The following is an 18,934-nucleotide window of genomic DNA, read 5'->3' on the forward strand; positions in this document are numbered from 1 at the left end:
GAAAAATGTTTATGCTACTCTTTCTAGAGTAGAAAGCACTGCATATTTTATGTTCTGCATGAGGTTTTATTCTGTGTATTTTGACTAAATTTCCAAGTTGGGAAGCGTACATACGCCAATACGCAACAGGGTTCTCTCCAGGATTTTTCAAAACTGTGTGGGCTTTCCATTGTGGTTTACCAACATTTTGCGAAGCCATGGCATGGGGTTCGGACCCTACCCAAGGGCCCCAAAATTTTGGGACTTAAGATGCTCTCAGCTGCATTTTAGAGCATTTCCAGGTTTTTTTCAAGTACTTTCTCTCAGGAAAAAACATAACAAATTCAATATTTTAAAAATTTTGGATATTAGTATTTTAACAAATGACCAGTTGTCCTTTCTGGACTACTAATTAGGCCTGTAGGCACAAAAGGAGTCATTTCAAGTTTCAGACATGCAATAGCATGTAGTGGCTGTTTATTAAATCAACGATATAAACACCTGTTTATTCAGTTTTAATTTTAATACATTCTTCAACCTTTCCTTTTTACTGATCAGACCTGAAATTATGAGCTCCATTCAGTTGTAAGCAATAATATTAGCTTAAAGGAAGAAACAGATGTCATAAAAACATAAAACAATTTGGTCTTTATATAAAAAAAACAACAAGGCTTTTCTTGTATATCGGCAAGAAAGAATACCCGCTGCAGGTGGCTGCTTCGTTTGGGTTTCCCTCAGCGCGGACTGCTAAAGTTATTGGCTTAAAAAAAGAGCCTATCTTTGACTGAGTTTCTGCCATTGTGCGCGAGACAAAACGTTGTGTCATGGCGACGAGAAATATCGTCCCCGTCGTAGATGCCATTAATACTCTTACACAGGGCTACAGCTGTCGCCATGAAAAACAAAAAGTGTGTGGGATCGATGTTGTAATTTCTGCGACTGGTGTGGTATGAAATTGTAACCTTCGTAAATGCAGCTCCACTAGCGAATTGAGCACACGGCACAGAAAAAACACACCTGCGCATGGGTGCATGTACTACGCCCATGACGGAAGTTCAGATTTCATGCAACACCAACCACAAGGAACGTTCAGTGCCGATATACATGTACGGTGTGCAGTACAGAGTGGCCGCCGACGTGTGGTGCACAATGCATGTACAGCACATGGAAAAATGCAGGACTAAAGTGTTTTTTTTATCTAGATTTTCCGGACATGCAATCTGCATTATGTAAGAAAACTCTGAACCTTACTGTCATAATTATATTGTGTGTATCGGGGATGAAAAAATGGGTATCGGCCCGTTTTTTTGCATATTGGGCAGAACTGATTGTGTATCGGGCCCAACACGCAAGTTGGTATGCGAGGAGAACCCTGCGCAAGTTATCTAGAACCCTGCAAGCCCTCCACACAGTACATGACTTTGAAGTGCCTGCACATTATGAACATCATTAAACTTAATCCTAAAAAACACTCAACGTATTCTGCTCCCTTTTCTGATGAACCAAGCTGTGCTGCTTAAAGACTGACCATTATTTTGCTTGCAACAGTGTGAACACTTAGTGTTGGTTTGCTTGTATGGACATGTTTCCTTTTCTTTGCAGCTGGAGGTTGGGTTTTGGATGGTGGTTGGCTGGGCACAAGGACTAGAGCTTGTGGGTTGTGCTAATCAAATGGAGTCCATAAGCTAATTGCACATGATCTGAATCTGTTGTTTTTGGGTGGGCATCAGAGCACTGCCAATGCCATACGAAATAATCTGGGTGCACACGATGCACTCTGCTTTCCTGTTATGCCCATCTTCCATATGTAGTCTGAAAGGAAACATTCCCCGCTGTCTTTTTTGATTCTCGTCATTTAAAGTTGGTTTTCATGCCTGTCGCAATGAATTTTACATCGGTGTCCCTTTCAACTTTCATTTTGACAAAGTTAGACATCAAACCATAACACAATGTCCAGCTGCAAAACATGAAACAATTCCTGCAGGGTTAACTGTTATCTGTTTTAGTGTAAATTTCCTGCATATAGGCTGCACAGAGTATAGCTTCAGCTCGAAAAATCTACGCATTAATATTCAAAGTTGGCATATTAGCCACACTGGCAAATAAGCGGCACTGCAGTGCTGACAATGTCCAACCACATTCTTCATTGTGCTGCATGCTGAAGCACTAGTACATGTATGTGGAGTCCCCTAACGTGGCACACTTTGATGTTCACTTGACTTTCCTCATATACATTGTAGTGTTAGGAAACCTTTGTTGAAAGACTTCAAATCCACTTGGTTAACTCTGGTACTATTACCTTCACGATACAGGCTTTTGAGCCTTTGTGAACAATTTCATTGTCATTAAATTTCGTCCAAAATTCAAACTTGGCAGTGTCTAGATTGGGCAATAATTCAGCTGAATGTTCTCTATTATGGCGCACTTGGAAAAATTTGATTTTGTTCTTCTGATTCATTCTTCAATAGTTGCCATATGAGCCACCTGGAGTATAAGCCACAGGCACATTTATCTGCATGAGAATCAACATATAAGCTGCAGCCTATATTCCGAAAATTAGGGTAGGTGTTGGGGGTTTGACTCTTAGTTTCCTTGATGCAAATCTCTGGACAAACTGTTAAGAAGTACAGATAGGTGGACACAAAGTCATTTACTTACAGGTCTTTTCTGTGGGAACTGTTGCCTCATCTGATCTGCAGGTAAGCCAGTAGCATGAGGGGTTTTTTGCTGATTTGGAAGTGTAGTGGAGCCAAAGGAGTCACTTGGTGTGGCTGGTCGGGAGCTGCTATGCTGCTGGCTGAAGCGAGACGAATACATGTTTTGGTCCATGGAATTGTTTGGATAGGGTGGGATAATGCCAGTATTGCCTTGCTGAACAGGTTGACTGGGACTAGCAGCCACACGTGGTCTTTGCTGGTCAAACCTTCAAAAATTAAATCATGCACCGATTAGACCCACCTTTACCAAAACCAAATACATCAAATTTCAGCCCTAATTTTTGCACTATTTTTGGTGGATTTTATACTGTAGAGCTGAGTGACAATTAAATTTCACTTCATACTGGGACACTCTGAAGTCCTGAATTTTAAATCTGTAAGATTTTAAGGCATTAACCATAATGCACACAGTTAAGGCATAGCAGAATCAGGAAGCCTGAACATCTTGTAGGAAACGAATCACAAACCATGAAAATGGAATGCATGCAATCAGAGCCAAGTATGCGATCTGATTTTGAGAAACACATGCACAAGGATTAGAGATACGTTGTACATCCTGGAAAACTCCATTCAGGTAATGCTTAGAAAGTTATTTGGCTTAGGTATGAAAAGATGACTGCTGCTCAGCTGTTGGTAGCTGGACTATGTCCACGTCAGCCGTAGTTTGCCATGCAAGACCATTTATCGATTTGCCAATGAAGTCCAGTAACTAGGTACTGTTAGAGTTCTAAATGTGCACATTCTTTCTTTTCACATTCTTTTCATAGAAATGTAAATGTCGAAAGTTTGATGTGATTTTATAACTGGAACTAGACACGTTCAGTATAAATTTTTGGCACTGAAAAAGCAAAATATCTAGCCATAAATTAGCATGTATGTCTATGCCTTTTACCGTACTTCCAGGTGAATTTATACATTTAATACAGTTAAGGAATAAAGGTACAAAATGCTTGTTTAAGCCTCAGTGCAAACAACATGTCTATTCAAATCAGCCATGCTGGTCATTAGGATGATACACCATCAGTAAGAAATTGTGCAAATGAGCCCTCACAAAGTATAACATTATACAAATAATGAATGTTTATTTGTGAAATGGTTAAAGTAATTTCATTCAATGACAGATGGAATGTTCCATTCAGCTTCCCTACAAGAATTGAACATTTCATCTGTCACCTCATAAAAGTATTCTTACCACTACACGAATGTGACATATTCATTATTTGTCTGATACCTGCCAAAATCCTCTTCTGTTGGGAGAACAAATTAACAGTCCACACATACCAACGTCTGTCATTTGGTGAAACAAATTCATTTCTGAGGCACCAATTACTGGTAGTTTCATGTAATATAAGACTACTTCACATCCCTATACTATTTTCCACTTTATTACTGTGAATGAAATAAATGAAACTGGAGCAGGAACCAGTCAAGTGAAGTGAAGTTCTTTTCAACAAGTACCGTTGAATAGAATTAATAATTCAACGATGTGTGATCAATGATCAACCAATTAGTTCATGGGAGTTTTTGAAGGTACTGTATATGATGTTCTGAGGTTATGTTGCCCTCCCCAAAAGCATGTGCATGTTCCCGAAGAGGCATCACTTTGACAATTTGTAAAGGGTTAACTCTAGTGTTGCAATGGGATTCCATGAATTAAAATGTATCCTATGCACTTGTAGATATGTACAAGCACCTACCATAATGTCTGCAACAAAGGTTACTAGGGTCTGGAGTCTTTACATTTCCACAGCATGCATTTTTCATCAAAAAAATTATGAGGAATAGAAGAATCCTTTTCTTTATGGAAACTGTAATTGCATCACTGTGACCGAATGTAACCTTCAGGAATTATTTCAGACATGATAATTTTGAACAGATTTTGTTTAGTACATGTGCTTCATATGCAAGGAATGACCTCTACAATAACAACCCCAGAGATGAGACTGGCCTTGAAAAAAATTAAACTATAAAGTTTATGGCATGAAACTTCCTCAACTAATTCTTTGGGCAGTGTTAATGCACCTAAAGAACAACTGAATTCCGTGACTTTTCCAGAACTTTTCCATGACAAAATTATGAAAATCCATGACCCAATAATGCAATTTTTTGGACTATTCAGACTTTAAACTTGTGAATGAAATCGGGCATTTATGCACTTATTTCAGATAATACACATCACACATAGTCTTTCAAAATTTTAATGACTTTTCCACGACTTTTCAGTCACTTTTACAAAATTCCATCACTTTTCCAGGCCTGGGATACAAAAACAAATTTCCACGACTTTGTCATGACTTTTCCAGGCTGCAGGAACCCTGTTTGGGACACTGCCCAAAGTCAATTCAATTCAAAACTCATATTTATTTCCACATCAAGATGAAAGCACACACACTGAATACACGAATAAATGGATAGGACAGTAAAAAGTCCGCCTGTTGAATCTATAGGAAGGTATGGAGGCATATTCTGGAAAGCATCCCTTTGTGACAAGATAACTGGACAAACAAAAACACAAATGTGAGTGGCAAAATGCCCTGGACAGACAAAACTGAATGAAAAAAGAAATAGATCTGTAGTTGCTGTTATATTTATCACCATATTTTGAAGATGGGAATTACTGTAGCAACTTTAAGGTTTGAAGGAAAAGAGCTGGTAAAGAAGGAAAGGTTGAAAATATAGGCAGGGGAGGGGGTGAGAAATGATAGGAATAACTGATCTAACTGTAACTTATCTAACTACAGATGGACTGATGCCCTCAAATCCACAACTGGCACTTTGCTAATGACTACTGGTGACTTGAATAACTTAAGGAAAATTGGTGGACGGCAGAATAAAGGAAGAGCTGTTGAGATTGTCATGGAAGTCCTTAAAATGCAAAGAAGCAGGAAAGATTTTAGCAGTGAATAAAGTATCATGTTAGAGAAGTATTGAAGGAGTTCACAACTTCTGAAGAATCTCATGGGATGTGGTCACCATCCGAAAACTAGTAAGAGAGAACAGCTTGTTTGGTCTTGTTCAAAATGCAATTGATTTCACACCAAACATTTCTCACACTTTTGTTAGAATCCAGTTTGTGGGCAAAATAATTCTTAATCCTTATACAGGGACTTGCTGGCTATCACGGGATTGTGTAGGTAGCGTTGATAAAGCCTGTGTATCTGATCAATGGATTTGACAAGAGACTGGTTGATCCTCGGCTGGTTCTTGGAAGAACTAGTGGATTTTAGAGTGTGGAAAATTGAGATTGCTCCTATGCAGACTTGTAGGCCGAGTCAAATTGGTCAGCCTCACAGACATTGCTCCAGCCCGGGTCTTTGATAGCAGCAGTGAATAAATGAAGTGTAACAGGATGGACATACTTGGTAATGAATGTGTTGTGGGTTGATGCTAAATTCTTGAGACAGAGTGGACTCACCTGGAAAATACATAAATAATCTGCAGTATCGGAAATTGAGGATCCCTGCAGAAATACCCGTCATTGTTTGTAAGAATTTTTTACCGTGGCACTGTGATGTGTATGCAGCCTGGCTTGTCAATTAATGGATGGAAACCATAGGCAAAAAAGACATTCACAAAAGTGTCTATGGGCTGAAGGTCAGCGCAGTGAAGTAATTTGAGATTGAAATCTTTCATTATGTAACATAGCTTGTTCTCATTGGTAACTGGTATTAAGGAATAAATCAAAAGACCTGTTTAAGTTGTCAGGTTAATGTCAAGAAGCCTTGTAGATGCTGCTGACAATCAAGTTTTTTCATGGCCTTGTTCAACTGGACACATTCAGAATCTTCACAAGACTATTCAGGTCCTAAAGAAAGTAAAACTTGAGCAGGTTTCTAATGAACATGGCAACTCCTCCACCCCTTCTATTGCAGCGAGAGGAATGGTCAAGATGTTAATTGTCCATGTCGACACAGGGAGGTGAAGCTCCGTTAAATCAAATTTAAGAAGCCATTAATGGAAACCAAATGACCTAGAGAAAGAACAAGTTCATGGACATCCAAAAGTGTGACGTTCTATGCCTGTCTGCAACAGAGCATAGAGCTATTCCACATTCCTAGAAGTATGCTAATAATGAACATGCCATTCATGCATGTAATACAAAACATGTACAGTAAAAAGTGTACACAGTCAATGACATATGCACATGAATGTAAGTCTACAAAACTTCCTGACATCACTTCATCTATATAGTAAGTCGGGTTGAACCTACTCTGTGAATTTGACGACCTGAACTTGTTTACTATGTGAAACAGAGATCGTAACTTGGAATGACGTCACAAAATTGTCAAAACTACCCACACATCTACTTGGTATCCATGAGGTCTTGCAAAAGGAATGTTGAAAATACCTTGTTTAGTTTGAAAGATATGTTGAAAAGAAGGTTGAAATACACGACAAATAAACTAATTTGTAAAACATCAAATGACGACGTCATCATGGCATCACCTCAAATTTCATGTATGAAACATCATGGTATACCCACAAACAAAGTGTCATCCCAATTGGGCCTTCCATTCATGAGATAAAGTGGCTTCAAATTCACACATACATGATGTCACATGACCCATGATGACACCTTGACCATTGTCATTTTGTTTTAATCATTAAAACGTCGCATGTCTGAGCAATTAAACCAGCCAAATGCCTTATACAATGAACACCAATATTTACTGTATCATTTGATTGGCAATACAAGACTTTATCTGTCATGGTTAATTTTTTTTCAGGTTTGAAAAATTACAGGTCTTTTCATAATAACTTCTAGTCTAATGTCGACATCAGCCTGAGATTTGCATGTGTTCTATTAATGAAGGTAATTGCATCAATCACTTTTCACGTGATTTCGGCAAACTTTGCCACAGACATCTATACCTGTAGCTAAATGGCACTGAAGTTTTTCGTGACGTCACATCTCAAAGAATACTCTCTGACCTAAGACTAACACAGCTGAAACAAGTTCATACCTTTTACCATTTTACTGGAAGCAAGGGTCATGTGATTTATGTACACGAGATGAAATGCAGACTTAAATTTACTCTATCACTTTCCATAACAAGGTAGTTGCGGGAACTCATGATTGATGTTACATGGATGTTGAAGAATTAAATGATCAAATCTTAACAGCTTGTAATTTGACAAAATCATCAAAATGTCACTGTTGTAGAAAGATCTTTCTGTCAAGGTCTTTGCTTGGTCAAAGTTTGATGATGCAAGAGTGTGAAGTAAACGAAAACTGTGTACAAAGTTTACGGCAAAAAAATAAATATTAACAATTTCATAATGAATCACACAATGACATCCTCAAGACATCATTGTTCATGAAACACCTTTGCTATATGTGACCTGCTCTGTGAAAACAAGTCGTAAGTCACCAGAGCCACTTTTTGAGTTTTCATTTGATTGGAAAGAGCAAAGTGAGCTTTTTGTTTTGATGTATCACTCAGTTGGTATCCTGATGAAAGTGGATACTCCATGGTGAAATATGCTCTTGGTTCCTATTGATTTACACTCTGCAAAGTTATTCTAAAGTAACTTTTCCTCCAAAGTGGCTCTGGTGACTTAAGACTCATTTTCACAGAGTGAGTCACACATGTGTTTTGACTGTGTAAAGTGTTAACCACTACCAGCCGGGGACTCCGAAATCGGAGCCGTATGGTTTATATGTGTGCCCAGGGTCTCCGACCTCGGACAAAGGAAACAGGGCCCTGTAACAAAAGACCGTACTCCGAACAAAAGACCAGGCTGCTGGGCATGACCGGCATTTTTCACTCTCAAAAGTGGTGATAATCCAGCGTTATTTTGAAACTGTATACCAGGGTTTGGGGCATTCAGAGCAAGCGGATTACCACCGGGGACAAAAGCTCTCCACCACCGCAGCGATGAGCCACACGGCACTGCTGCATGCTAATCTGGCCCCTATTGAAAAGAGGTCAGCAGTGCACTGAGCCAGGTTCGTGAACAAAAGACAGCGCACAACCTAGGTGAAATATTCGGGCGTCAATGAAGGTCACCTGTCAACTTAGAGTAGTGCCTAAAGATTACTCTGTGCGGCTATAAACGACTGTTAAATGGAATGATGAATTGTTGAAAGATTTTGAAAACGGAAAAAATGATAATCATGCCGGCCCAGATCTAGATGTCTGCAAGGGTTTCGACCAGATGGGCATGTTCTTCAGAAAATATGGAAATTTTAAGTTTGCAACAAGAAAAGCCCCCCTCCCCCCCCAAAAATGGGCTTAGCAAAAATTCTTATTTCTTGATTAAAAAAATTGGCAATATTTGTGTACTACTCCTAAACATTCAACACGATGGAATAAAATTTATACGTATTTAATCATACATTTTAGACAAAAAAAAATGAAAATAAGGTCCAATGAGACATTGTGAATTTTGAGATTTTTATTATTTTTTTTTCTGTTAATGACATCAAGCATTCCCAAAAATTCCCTAGGCGCAGCTCGCAAGCCCGAAGAAACCTGTGGAAATGAGGCACCGAGGAGCAGTTTCAGGTTGGAGGAAATCCCCAGATGAATATTCTGAGTAAAACCCACAGAATCAGGTGGGACTAAAAACCCAATTCACATGTAGACCCAGCCTGAAATCAAACCCAGACCACCAGGGTGGGAGGCAAGGAAAGAACCACACTACGCCAACCTGACTCCCAACCAAAACTGTGTACTTTTTTGTGACAATTTTTTCATGTCCTTTTCTTTTTTTTGGTGCACACTGTGCCAATTCCCCCTTAGTACTGCCTCTGACTCCGGTCGCGGCTTCCAGGAAGCCTTATGCCTATCATGACCTTCATGTAGCCTGCACGCTTGCAGTCCAACCATTGATTCTTTACGGTGGCCATGTGACCGAACTTATATTTGTGCATGCTGTGGCTAATAGCCTGGCTGTCACCGCCTGCAAAACTGCAGCACTCACGTGCCGCTCACCTGTTGACTGTCCAATCACAGTCCATGAGTACAGACACAATGGAAATGCATTTCCGTGGCGGTGACGGAAATGCACTTTTTGTGTTGCTAAATCTCACTTTAATTTTAAAAGGGTATAATATTCCAGGTAAGGGAATGAAAAGACAAAAACATGTAAGTAGTTTTCATGTTTCATTTTTACACTCGAACATTTCGAAATGCAAAATGGTTGGCATGCTGCTTTTAGTTTGCCTCTGGGGCCTTTGTTTGAACGGTGCTGTGGTGAAAATGGTCACGGAGGCCAGATGCTGCGTAGAGATGCACCAGTTGCTGTCCATCCCCGTACCAATGCTTAACTGGAGGGTTAGGCTGCACATGCTACAACCTCAACCCCGATGTATTGTCCAATATTCTTGATGTTGCTGGCATTGTCATGAATGACAACGCTGACAATGCCTTCAAGGTTCCACTCATCAATGGCACCCTCGAGCTGGTTAGTAAGCACAGCAGCTGTGTGTTGTTGAACTTGAGGCCCAGCCGCACTTGCTGTGCCATCATCATTAACTTCAAACATGGCCACAGAGGACATGTCCAGTACTTTGGTCTTGTGCTTCCACCATCATCGATGAAATGCAAGGGGATCGTCATGTAACCCTCTTGGTTTCAAGCTGTCCAGCAGTCAGTTGTTAGGGCGACACTCTTTGTTTTTCTGAGCTGCTGGAGACGGATTTCTTTTCTGCTGCGAACATACATGGAGGTGGGATGTCACTGACTTGGGGTACGGGATGGAGTACCCAGGCTCAATAAATGCAATCAGGTTTCGAAACTGCCGTTTTCAACTAAACTAATAGGAAGACAGGAGTCGGCTGGGAAATCTTCTCTGCCTTGACTGGTTTACACATTTGCAGACTGACGAAAAAGTCCATGGTAGATTGACTCAACGTCGAACGTGATGGTGCAGTTTCGGCACCAATTAAGGTGCTGTGATTAAACTTGAGGTGGGTAAGCATAGTCACAGTGAATCCTCCGTAGTAGCTCAATTGTGTTCCGCAGAGCTTACACTTTAAGATTGAGCTATCTATTTTGTCAAACAACATCCAGACAGAGCTAAGGTTTTAACACTGGACACGAAAATCGCACTATAAATTGGAAACAGAAAGGTTGGTTATGAGCAGCAGGAAGCAAGCTTTTCAGATGGTGAACCTAGACTAGAAATGCAGATAAAGTGCTGGCCAAATACAAATCACTGGTTTAGTTTGCTACGGTACGTAGCACGAACAAGTTAAACCGCAAGACTAAATTCTTGACAGGACAAAGAAAAAGGTCTCTAGGACTGTGGTTTATTTGACAAAAAGTCTACAACACATCTTCGAAGGAATTGGACACCTAAAATGTTCTGCTTCAATTATACCGCGGGGCACCCATTGGAGTCAACTTACCATCGGCGTCCTTTGGCACTGCTCTGATATGTTGAAGTTTTGCCGATGAACTTGCTGCACATCCCTTAAAGTGCCTGAAGTTTGTCTTTGAGGAATATTCATTTGCCGTCTTAAAAGAGTCTGGTAACTGTGGTCGCATTAGATAATTCTGGATTTGCTTCACACCGAGGGTGTGGTTTGTCAATGGGCAGTTCTTATAGTGGTGAATCGATACACGTAGACTACGGATGAAAAGCGCTCATAAGTTAAACCCTCAGATGTTTGCAGCGCTGAAACACGTCTACTAAAGAATCGGCTTGCAGAGTCATGGGCAATAATAGCAGTGTGTTCAAGCTGATCTGTTACTGTTGTCATAATAGTGAGACTGAATTGAGTGTTTGGGAGAGCCGGACACTACTGGGAAAAGATTTTTCCACCAATGATCAAAGACTGTTATCAAAAGATAAACATTTTCTAAACTTTTTTGCGTTGCTGTTTGTTTTTTCTCTTGGTTTCGGACATTGGTTTTGAAATTTAAAACCGGATTGCAGAATAACAACCAGATAACCAAAAATCCGGATTTCGATCCCATCACTACTTCAGCAAATGTGATGTAGTTTGATGTCCTGGAAGCCTTCGCTGTGGAATTCGCCAGAGTTGAATTGCATTCAACACAAAAAGTTGCCCTAGCATCACAACTGAATTTGTGTTCAGGTACACTTTTACCAGTCTTTGCTTGTTATGCATCTATTGTAACTTGCAGTATTTTGCATACTTCTGCCATTGTGGGCATAAATGCACATGGGGAACAGGTAATTAACATCACAAAGGATGCACACAATGGAACTTCTAATGAGCTCCGGTCCTTCCCTTGGCACTTGTTTAAGCCAGGAGTTCTACTGAGTTGGTCTACTTTATTATTTATTTAATCCCTGTGCTGAATGGGAGAAATGCGCCCGAGCGTGTCAGAATGGGAAAACTACTTTTTATCCTTGCCCTAAGAAGAAAAACAAAGGTTTTTCCACACTACCTGGAAAACCAATTAGGAGTAGAAACACTGAGCCATCATAAATCACTGCGCTCAAAGTAGAACAGGTATTCTGGTAAAGATCATCAGCACAGAATGAGTTATTGGTGGTTATGCCAGCAAACATAAAAAAGCGAACAGAAATGAAACAGTTATTAATCATCCCAAAAGTGAGACGATAAAAAGATTGGGAGGACAGTAAATAAACAGGGACTGAAAATTGAGAGCAGCAGATGAACACAAAACAATCACAAAGCTGATATGAATGACAACTATCAAAAGAGATTGGATTACAATGAAACAAATAAGCATGATAAAAGAATTAAGAGACATGGGAATGCGGTGTCGGCCCTCCCTCAACCTTTCAATTTTGTGGCAATATTGTGTTAATATTTACACAGGACCTATCGAGTGATTTCCTTCCAGCTTTGTTTTCTCGTGTGTTAATAATTTGATGTTAACCCCTTGACGACGGGAACTATTTTCTGAAAGCCGACTCTGAGAATTCCAGCCTCGCTTGGCCAGAAAGGCCACCTGCCAAATCGCAAATTCTCGGTTTGTGGCCCTGCATGCTTTGCACGCTTTGAATTACACAGTGAAAAGGCTCATTGTTCGGTGGTATGCGGCTCTACTCACGCTTCCACATTCCCATTGCCTCTTTTCAAAGTGGGGACTATTGTGAAGCTGGTGATTATGATGCAAATTCGGTCTTTTCATTTCTGGGCTACACACAAAGGCCAATCACCATATATACAAGAGCCAGGGTCTGCCTTCTTTCACCATGTTTGCTCAAGCGTGGGCCGAAGATAATAGCTGAAAAGCAGGCTGAGGATTTCAATTTTTACGGCGGCTCTTACCATCATCCGTCGCAAAAGGGTTAAACTTTCCTTCAGTCAAATGGTGTGAAGGTAAGACTCTATAAAAAGGCCTCACTTAGAAAACCTGTGTCTATTTACCTTTCCCTTTCATAAGGTGGACCATAAGGGAACTGCCCAGTGTTTCCCTGACTCATTGGCATTCCAGCTGCACGATTATTGACAGGAAAAGGCTCAGCACCAGGCATATTAGTAGTCCTTCTATTGAAGCCATCAGGCACAGGCACGGAGTCTCTTCTACCTGATGTATACGGATCATTGCCAGGCATGGTATTGTTCCGCATTCCACTAGGAAAAGGTTCCCCAGTGGGATGTCCACTGGTAGGTGGGTGGGTAGCCATGTTATTAAATGCATCTCCTCCAGCTCCCATTGTGTTGTTACGATACTGACTCATGCCAGCGACGTACGTCCCATCAACTGAATTTTGAGCCATTCCTTGTGGGAAAGACCCTTGGCCTGGTCGAACACCTTGAAAAGTACCTGATGATTGCAAATCAGCATCTGAAAAAGGGTCTCGCACCGTCACACTATTGCTGGTGGTATCATTAGACATCGGCATCATGTTATTAGGCATAGGTGACATACCACGACCTATATTGTTATGCATGGGCTGAGGGAACGGGTGCATCTGGTTCATGGGTTTACCTCCTGGATGAGGGCGTTGTTGATACATGTCACGTGGGCCACCATGGAAGTCCTGTGGTCCTGGACCTGTTAAAAAGAAGATAATCAATGTCCCTTTAATCACAATTCAGGAACAACATTCAAATTATTTTTCAAACGGTGTGCCCCAGTCCGTGCTGCACATGGATACATTGCAGCCTCCTGCGGCCAACCGATGTGTGGCGCCGTATGTCACTGGTGGAAAACATGACTGAATTCATTTTGTGACTCACAGCCTAAAGATTCTGCACAGAATGAGGGTAGAAGAGTATATAGCATCTGTCAGTTTGGAAAGTAGTCATCAGTTAAAAACGAATAAAATCCATGTATATATTCTAAATATTAATTTCAACATCATGCTTAGGCGCCATCCAAAGTTTTCAAATTTTCAGCATACAGGGGTGGGGGGTCGTACCACTTTTTGGGTCCCAAAAATGTTGATTTGTTTAGTATTCTCATTTACAATGTATATGCAATACGTGAAAATTAAGAAAAAGCAAGTATTACACGTAAGCACCAGTCACGCGCTGAAAGCTGTTTCTGATGGAGGGTAAATCCGCAAAGGTTTGCAAGCATTGTGGGTGTACATGTAGTTTCCATGTACTGTAGGTCTACCCGCCGTGGCACGGCCCAATACACACTGCACTAATATGCTGCTTTGTACACAAACACTGTATGTGAAGCCCAGCCTATGAGCGCGAGCCGATAGCACGATACACCAGCAGTACACGTATGTGTACTAAATAACCTTTTGACATCATGGTGCATTGTTTCCAACACGATATTTATTTTTACCAAAATAATGTTATCGTGGTACTGGGGACATGCACGAGATCATCATTATACAGTCATGGTGTCTCAAGCCATGGCCATGCCCTCAAGCCTATCTTCCAGTTCCATCCAGCAAGAATTTCACTCAAAACTTTTTACTGTCAATTGCTTAAACCTTGATGAAAAAAACATTTCTTTATCAATAATGTGTCTAAACAATGTTTTTTCATATTGAAACTTTTTATTTTTAGAACATGAAGGTTTTTAAAAATGCATGTCTGTATGCTTAATAATAGGCACTTTCCAACAATGTAGTGCTTATGGGAGTTTTTCAGGATACCAACAGAAAAATAAAGATATGTGTTAATTCAGGGGGGGTGAAAAATAGTACGCTGTGTACTACTGTGAAAAGTTGAAAACTCTGGACGACCCCTTAATAACCTCAATACAAGATTAACAATGAGAAAATTTATAACGAGGGTCTACATTAACATCAATGAATGTTACCGTAGTTAAGTTTACATGACATGTGAAGGTAATTAAGCAATGATAGGTGCTGAGTGAAGCAGAATAGCTTTTGTTCCCAAAACCTTTAGACAGACTAATGACAATAGAACGTTCTTTGGGCACAATTCAATGGGTTCCTGGGGCACATCTGGACTGAACCTGCCAATCCTACCATGTCTACACTACTACAGCATATATCTTTGATGAGTGAAAAGAATCTGTGTAATAATGTTGGCTCAGCCAGTTAAAATGTTTATGGAAGTTCTTCTGCTTTAGCCTACAATGGACCTGTTTGTTTCATGCAGATCTGGATTGCGATCCACTGATCTGACGTTGGTTCACTGACACAAGAGCCCACTTCATGGATAGCGCAAACCAGCTTTGAAATCACTAATCGCCATCCAGATCTGTGTGAAACAAACAGGCAATATGTAGTCTGGCTGTGAAACATTTATTTGGGACACATGAAACATTTTCATGTGCTACAGTACCTATATTTTGTGATGTCACTTCATGATACAAAATATTTCATGAAATAACACAAACTTGATACATGCCGTATCGCATGCAATGCACCATCTTAATAGACGGCTCACAACCGACCGATGTACTTGGCTATTACCAATTCACTCAGGGGACATAACAAAACCACGCAAACACATATAGCGTTACACTGGCGCACAATCTGATCATTTCTATGGGCTATGACACATCATTTTCAGCAGGAATGATAAGAAATGGGGAAATTGCAAACTTTCTAGGGAGGGCTTTCGCATCGTGGATTAAATGGATCTTGATAAGGTTATTTTATTCACCTCATGTAGCTCTGCAAATAATTCTCACAGTGTCTTTGGTTTGTTTTCAGCACTCTGTGAAGTAGACAGTTTAACAACAGCCAAAGTGCATATGAATATGAACAGTGAGTATTGGCGTCATAACCATACCCAGAATCATCTTGTTTGCTTGACTTTTAACGACATTTTAGCTGCCTTGTAATTCCACATGAATATTACATGTAATTGTTTTTCACAATCAAAAGGAGATCCACGGTGAGAAGTAGAAGTTATGCTTTGAGTGAGAAAAATGTGTCAAAAATCCAAAGGTTACAGAGATTGAATTAAAATCATGTTTGCATTGAGATCATTAGAATGATGCAGTTAGTCTTGCTTTTGGTTACACTTAATTTTTTTATGTAGGAATTTAAGATTGAAACAGTGTCTGTTTTGAGAACAGCAGCTGATCAATACCGTACGACAGTCTTCAGAAAAAACATGCAATGAGCCAAATTCACTTTTAACCTCAGTGGAAAATATCTATTGAAGCCATTTCATACTCGATGCTGGATATTAAAAGGGATGCCACAGGGTCTGCTTAAAAACATGAAACTTTTTTAATCATGGCAAACAGCATTGAGGTGAACGACCGAGTGTAGTGAGTGGAGTGTATATTGACTGGGGTTCTCTTCTCTTGCAGCCATGTCCAGTTCCACTTCTTTTTTATTGTTTATAACTTTTAAGTTGTCTGCTCTTTATGAAATTTGAATTTTCCATATTTTGAAGAAATTTGTTGAATGACATGAGATTTTTTACTCCAAACAACACGATTACATTGTAGACTGATCGACAGCTCGTCCTGCGAAAACACACGTGCACGACCATGGTGTAGTAGGTTCCTGGCTTGCTGTGTACAATATTCCTATTCATACAATCACTGTGATTGGGAACCACTGACTGACATGAGTCTTGAATTCAAGGATGTGTGATAAATGTGCTCAGCACGCTAACCATCAGCATGTGGTGTGTGGTTCAGCAAGCACAAATCGACTCGCATGAGGTGCGTGTTCAGACGGTTCACTACAATGTGCATACTTTGAACGCATGGCACTGCTATAAAATTCTGGTCGTTTTTGACAATCACAAAGGCAAGCAGGTGCTGGCACCACTTGCCGCATTCCATGCAAGCTCGGCAGCCTTGTTTTTAAGGCTGCTGAGCTACTAAAGGGACAAAGCTAACCATGTCCAATGTGCAAGCAGTGCATGACTGTCACTGAACTAAAGATGCGTTCGAGGTGAAAATACAAGCATTCCCGTTGGTGTTTTCTTATCCAGACACGCAAATATACTTAGCATGTATCGAGTCAAACAGACACGAAAAGACTTAACCGCAAACACAAACACACTGACTCCTGGATCACAGAGAATGCCAACACCGCAATCGGATCTGCCGAGCAGAAACATACACATGCTACACACAAACCCCACAACAGCCAGGCCTTTGATGACTGAAGCAGTCATTTTCCTAGTTTCCCATAACAAAAAGTATTCCATTTGACTGCAGCTCACGTTATCTTCAGATTCCAGGGAAAATGGTCATTAGTTTACCTTGTATGTAGCAGGCATCACCAAGTCATTTTCAAAGATAAAGCTTTTTGTTTGGTCATACAGGATAGTCGAAAGTGCCATGTAGGCAACACTAATGGTTGTATGCCTGAATCACTCCAAAAACCTTTGAATCAGGCACAGAAAATATTCGAGCATGAAATAATTGTTTCAACCCCGACTATTATAACTAGCAGTTTTGTGACAAAGCAGTTTCCAAAATTAGAGAAATCTATTTTGTACATACAGGTTTAACCTCGCTGGTCTGCTAATCATATTTTAGTCAAGACGGCCCTCACAGCGGCAATCCTAACATACACACAGACAGTTGTTGCCATACTTGCTGTACTCAAGCTCAGTGTGTTCAAAATCGTGTCAATGTAAATTCAATGTGAAGTGGGGATTTTTCAATTTTTGACCCTGCAGCTGGAAAATCTACCCAAAGAAATCGCTCAGCCTGTGACAAAATTACGACCAAACTAAATGGCAAAGATTGTACTGAATTTGTAACAGGAAGTCGAGTCTGCACTAGTCTTGGGCCAAGAACTTGGAAGTGGACTCGATCAAGCGTAATATATGCCGCGAGCATCGATTTCTATTGCACTCTCTCGTGACTTCATTTCACTAATTGACGGCTCCTTCTACTGTCTTGGGAATCTCCTACAACCGAGGCGTGACCTTTGTATGCAAAATAGTACTTTAATATGAATATTCCCAATTGACCCTTGGATGCAAAATAGGATGCAAAAAAGGCTGTGGGAGCATTGAAACGGATTCACATCAATAGCATCAGCTTGTAATTTCTTCAATTTTGTTATAGGAAGTCTTTCATGGGCTTACTTCTTCGCTCCTTGTTCCAATGCATTGATCGCAGCCATTATCAATGGTGAAAAAACTAAAGAAAAAGTTCAACAGTTTGTAGGAGATTCCCAAGACAGTAAAATGAGCCGTCGATTGGCGAAATGAAGTCACGAGAGGGTGCAATAAAAATCCGCACGTGCGGCACAAGTTATGCCATTGAGTTCTGCCGTCTTGGCCCCAGACTAGGTCTGCACGCACATGCACCGGCTGCACATAACGACAAAGAAGCACCCATGTGAGCTTCATAAATATGCATGTAGTGTGATGTGTAAGGGCTGCAGCTTTGCATTTGTTGGAGATGTATTGAAATGAATATGCAATACAGTCATTTTGATTGTGATTGGCGGTTGGGATGAACGCACTGGGGCAAGTGTAGTTTCGTGATTACTTGGTCACGGCACAATGTCTGTTGTACATAATGTGGGCCGCTGAAAAAGTCAAGTTAAAATTTACTTAAGTTCAGTGGATGTTTTTAATTTACTGGAAGTCTGATACACAAACTAAATATCCCTAAATTAAGAAATACTTCATTGGAAATCAGCTTGTTATAATAGTTCTGGCTGAGGAATGGATTTCTTTGGTGGTAACTGTTTATTTGTGAAAAAGTATCTCGTACAGTCCGGATTTGCTTAAAATTGATCTAGCGTTAGAACCAGGAGGAAAAGTGTCGTCTTCACTTCAGTTGATCCTGTGAGTTTAAATTCAAAGCTTACATTTGGAAAAAGCTTGGTATTATCCAAAGACACAAGGTGGACCACTGGCCCGTTTCACTGAAATTTGACTTTTTTCAGATGTAATTCGACTGACACTTGCTTGACCC

General features: G+C 40.3%; 1 protein-coding gene across 8 annotated transcripts in view; it reads right to left on the reverse strand.

Moving 5' to 3' along the window:
* The window catches only part of LOC110974873 (AT-rich interactive domain-containing protein 1A-like), a 117,697-nt gene that overhangs the window by 13,315 nt on the left and 85,448 nt on the right, over window positions 1–18,934 (reverse strand). For 7 of the 8 annotated variants that reach the window (XM_087146645.1, XM_087146644.1, XM_087146641.1 and 4 more), the window contains 2 exons: window positions 13,015–13,645; window positions 2,638–2,902 (listed from right to left, as the gene is read on the reverse strand). In XM_087146645.1, coding sequence (XP_087002771.1) covers window positions 2,638–2,902; window positions 13,015–13,645 — 896 coding nt within the window. The remainder of the gene's footprint in view (window positions 1–2,637; window positions 2,903–13,014; window positions 13,646–18,934) is intronic. The other variant, XM_087146643.1, reaches the window with a different exon arrangement.

The sequence above is a fragment of the Acanthaster planci genome, linkage group LG15 (assembly GCF_054643075.1).
Source record: "Acanthaster planci isolate LZ-2023a linkage group LG15, COTS_SCS, whole genome shotgun sequence".
Classification (NCBI taxonomy): domain Eukaryota; kingdom Metazoa; phylum Echinodermata; class Asteroidea; order Valvatida; family Acanthasteridae; genus Acanthaster; species Acanthaster planci.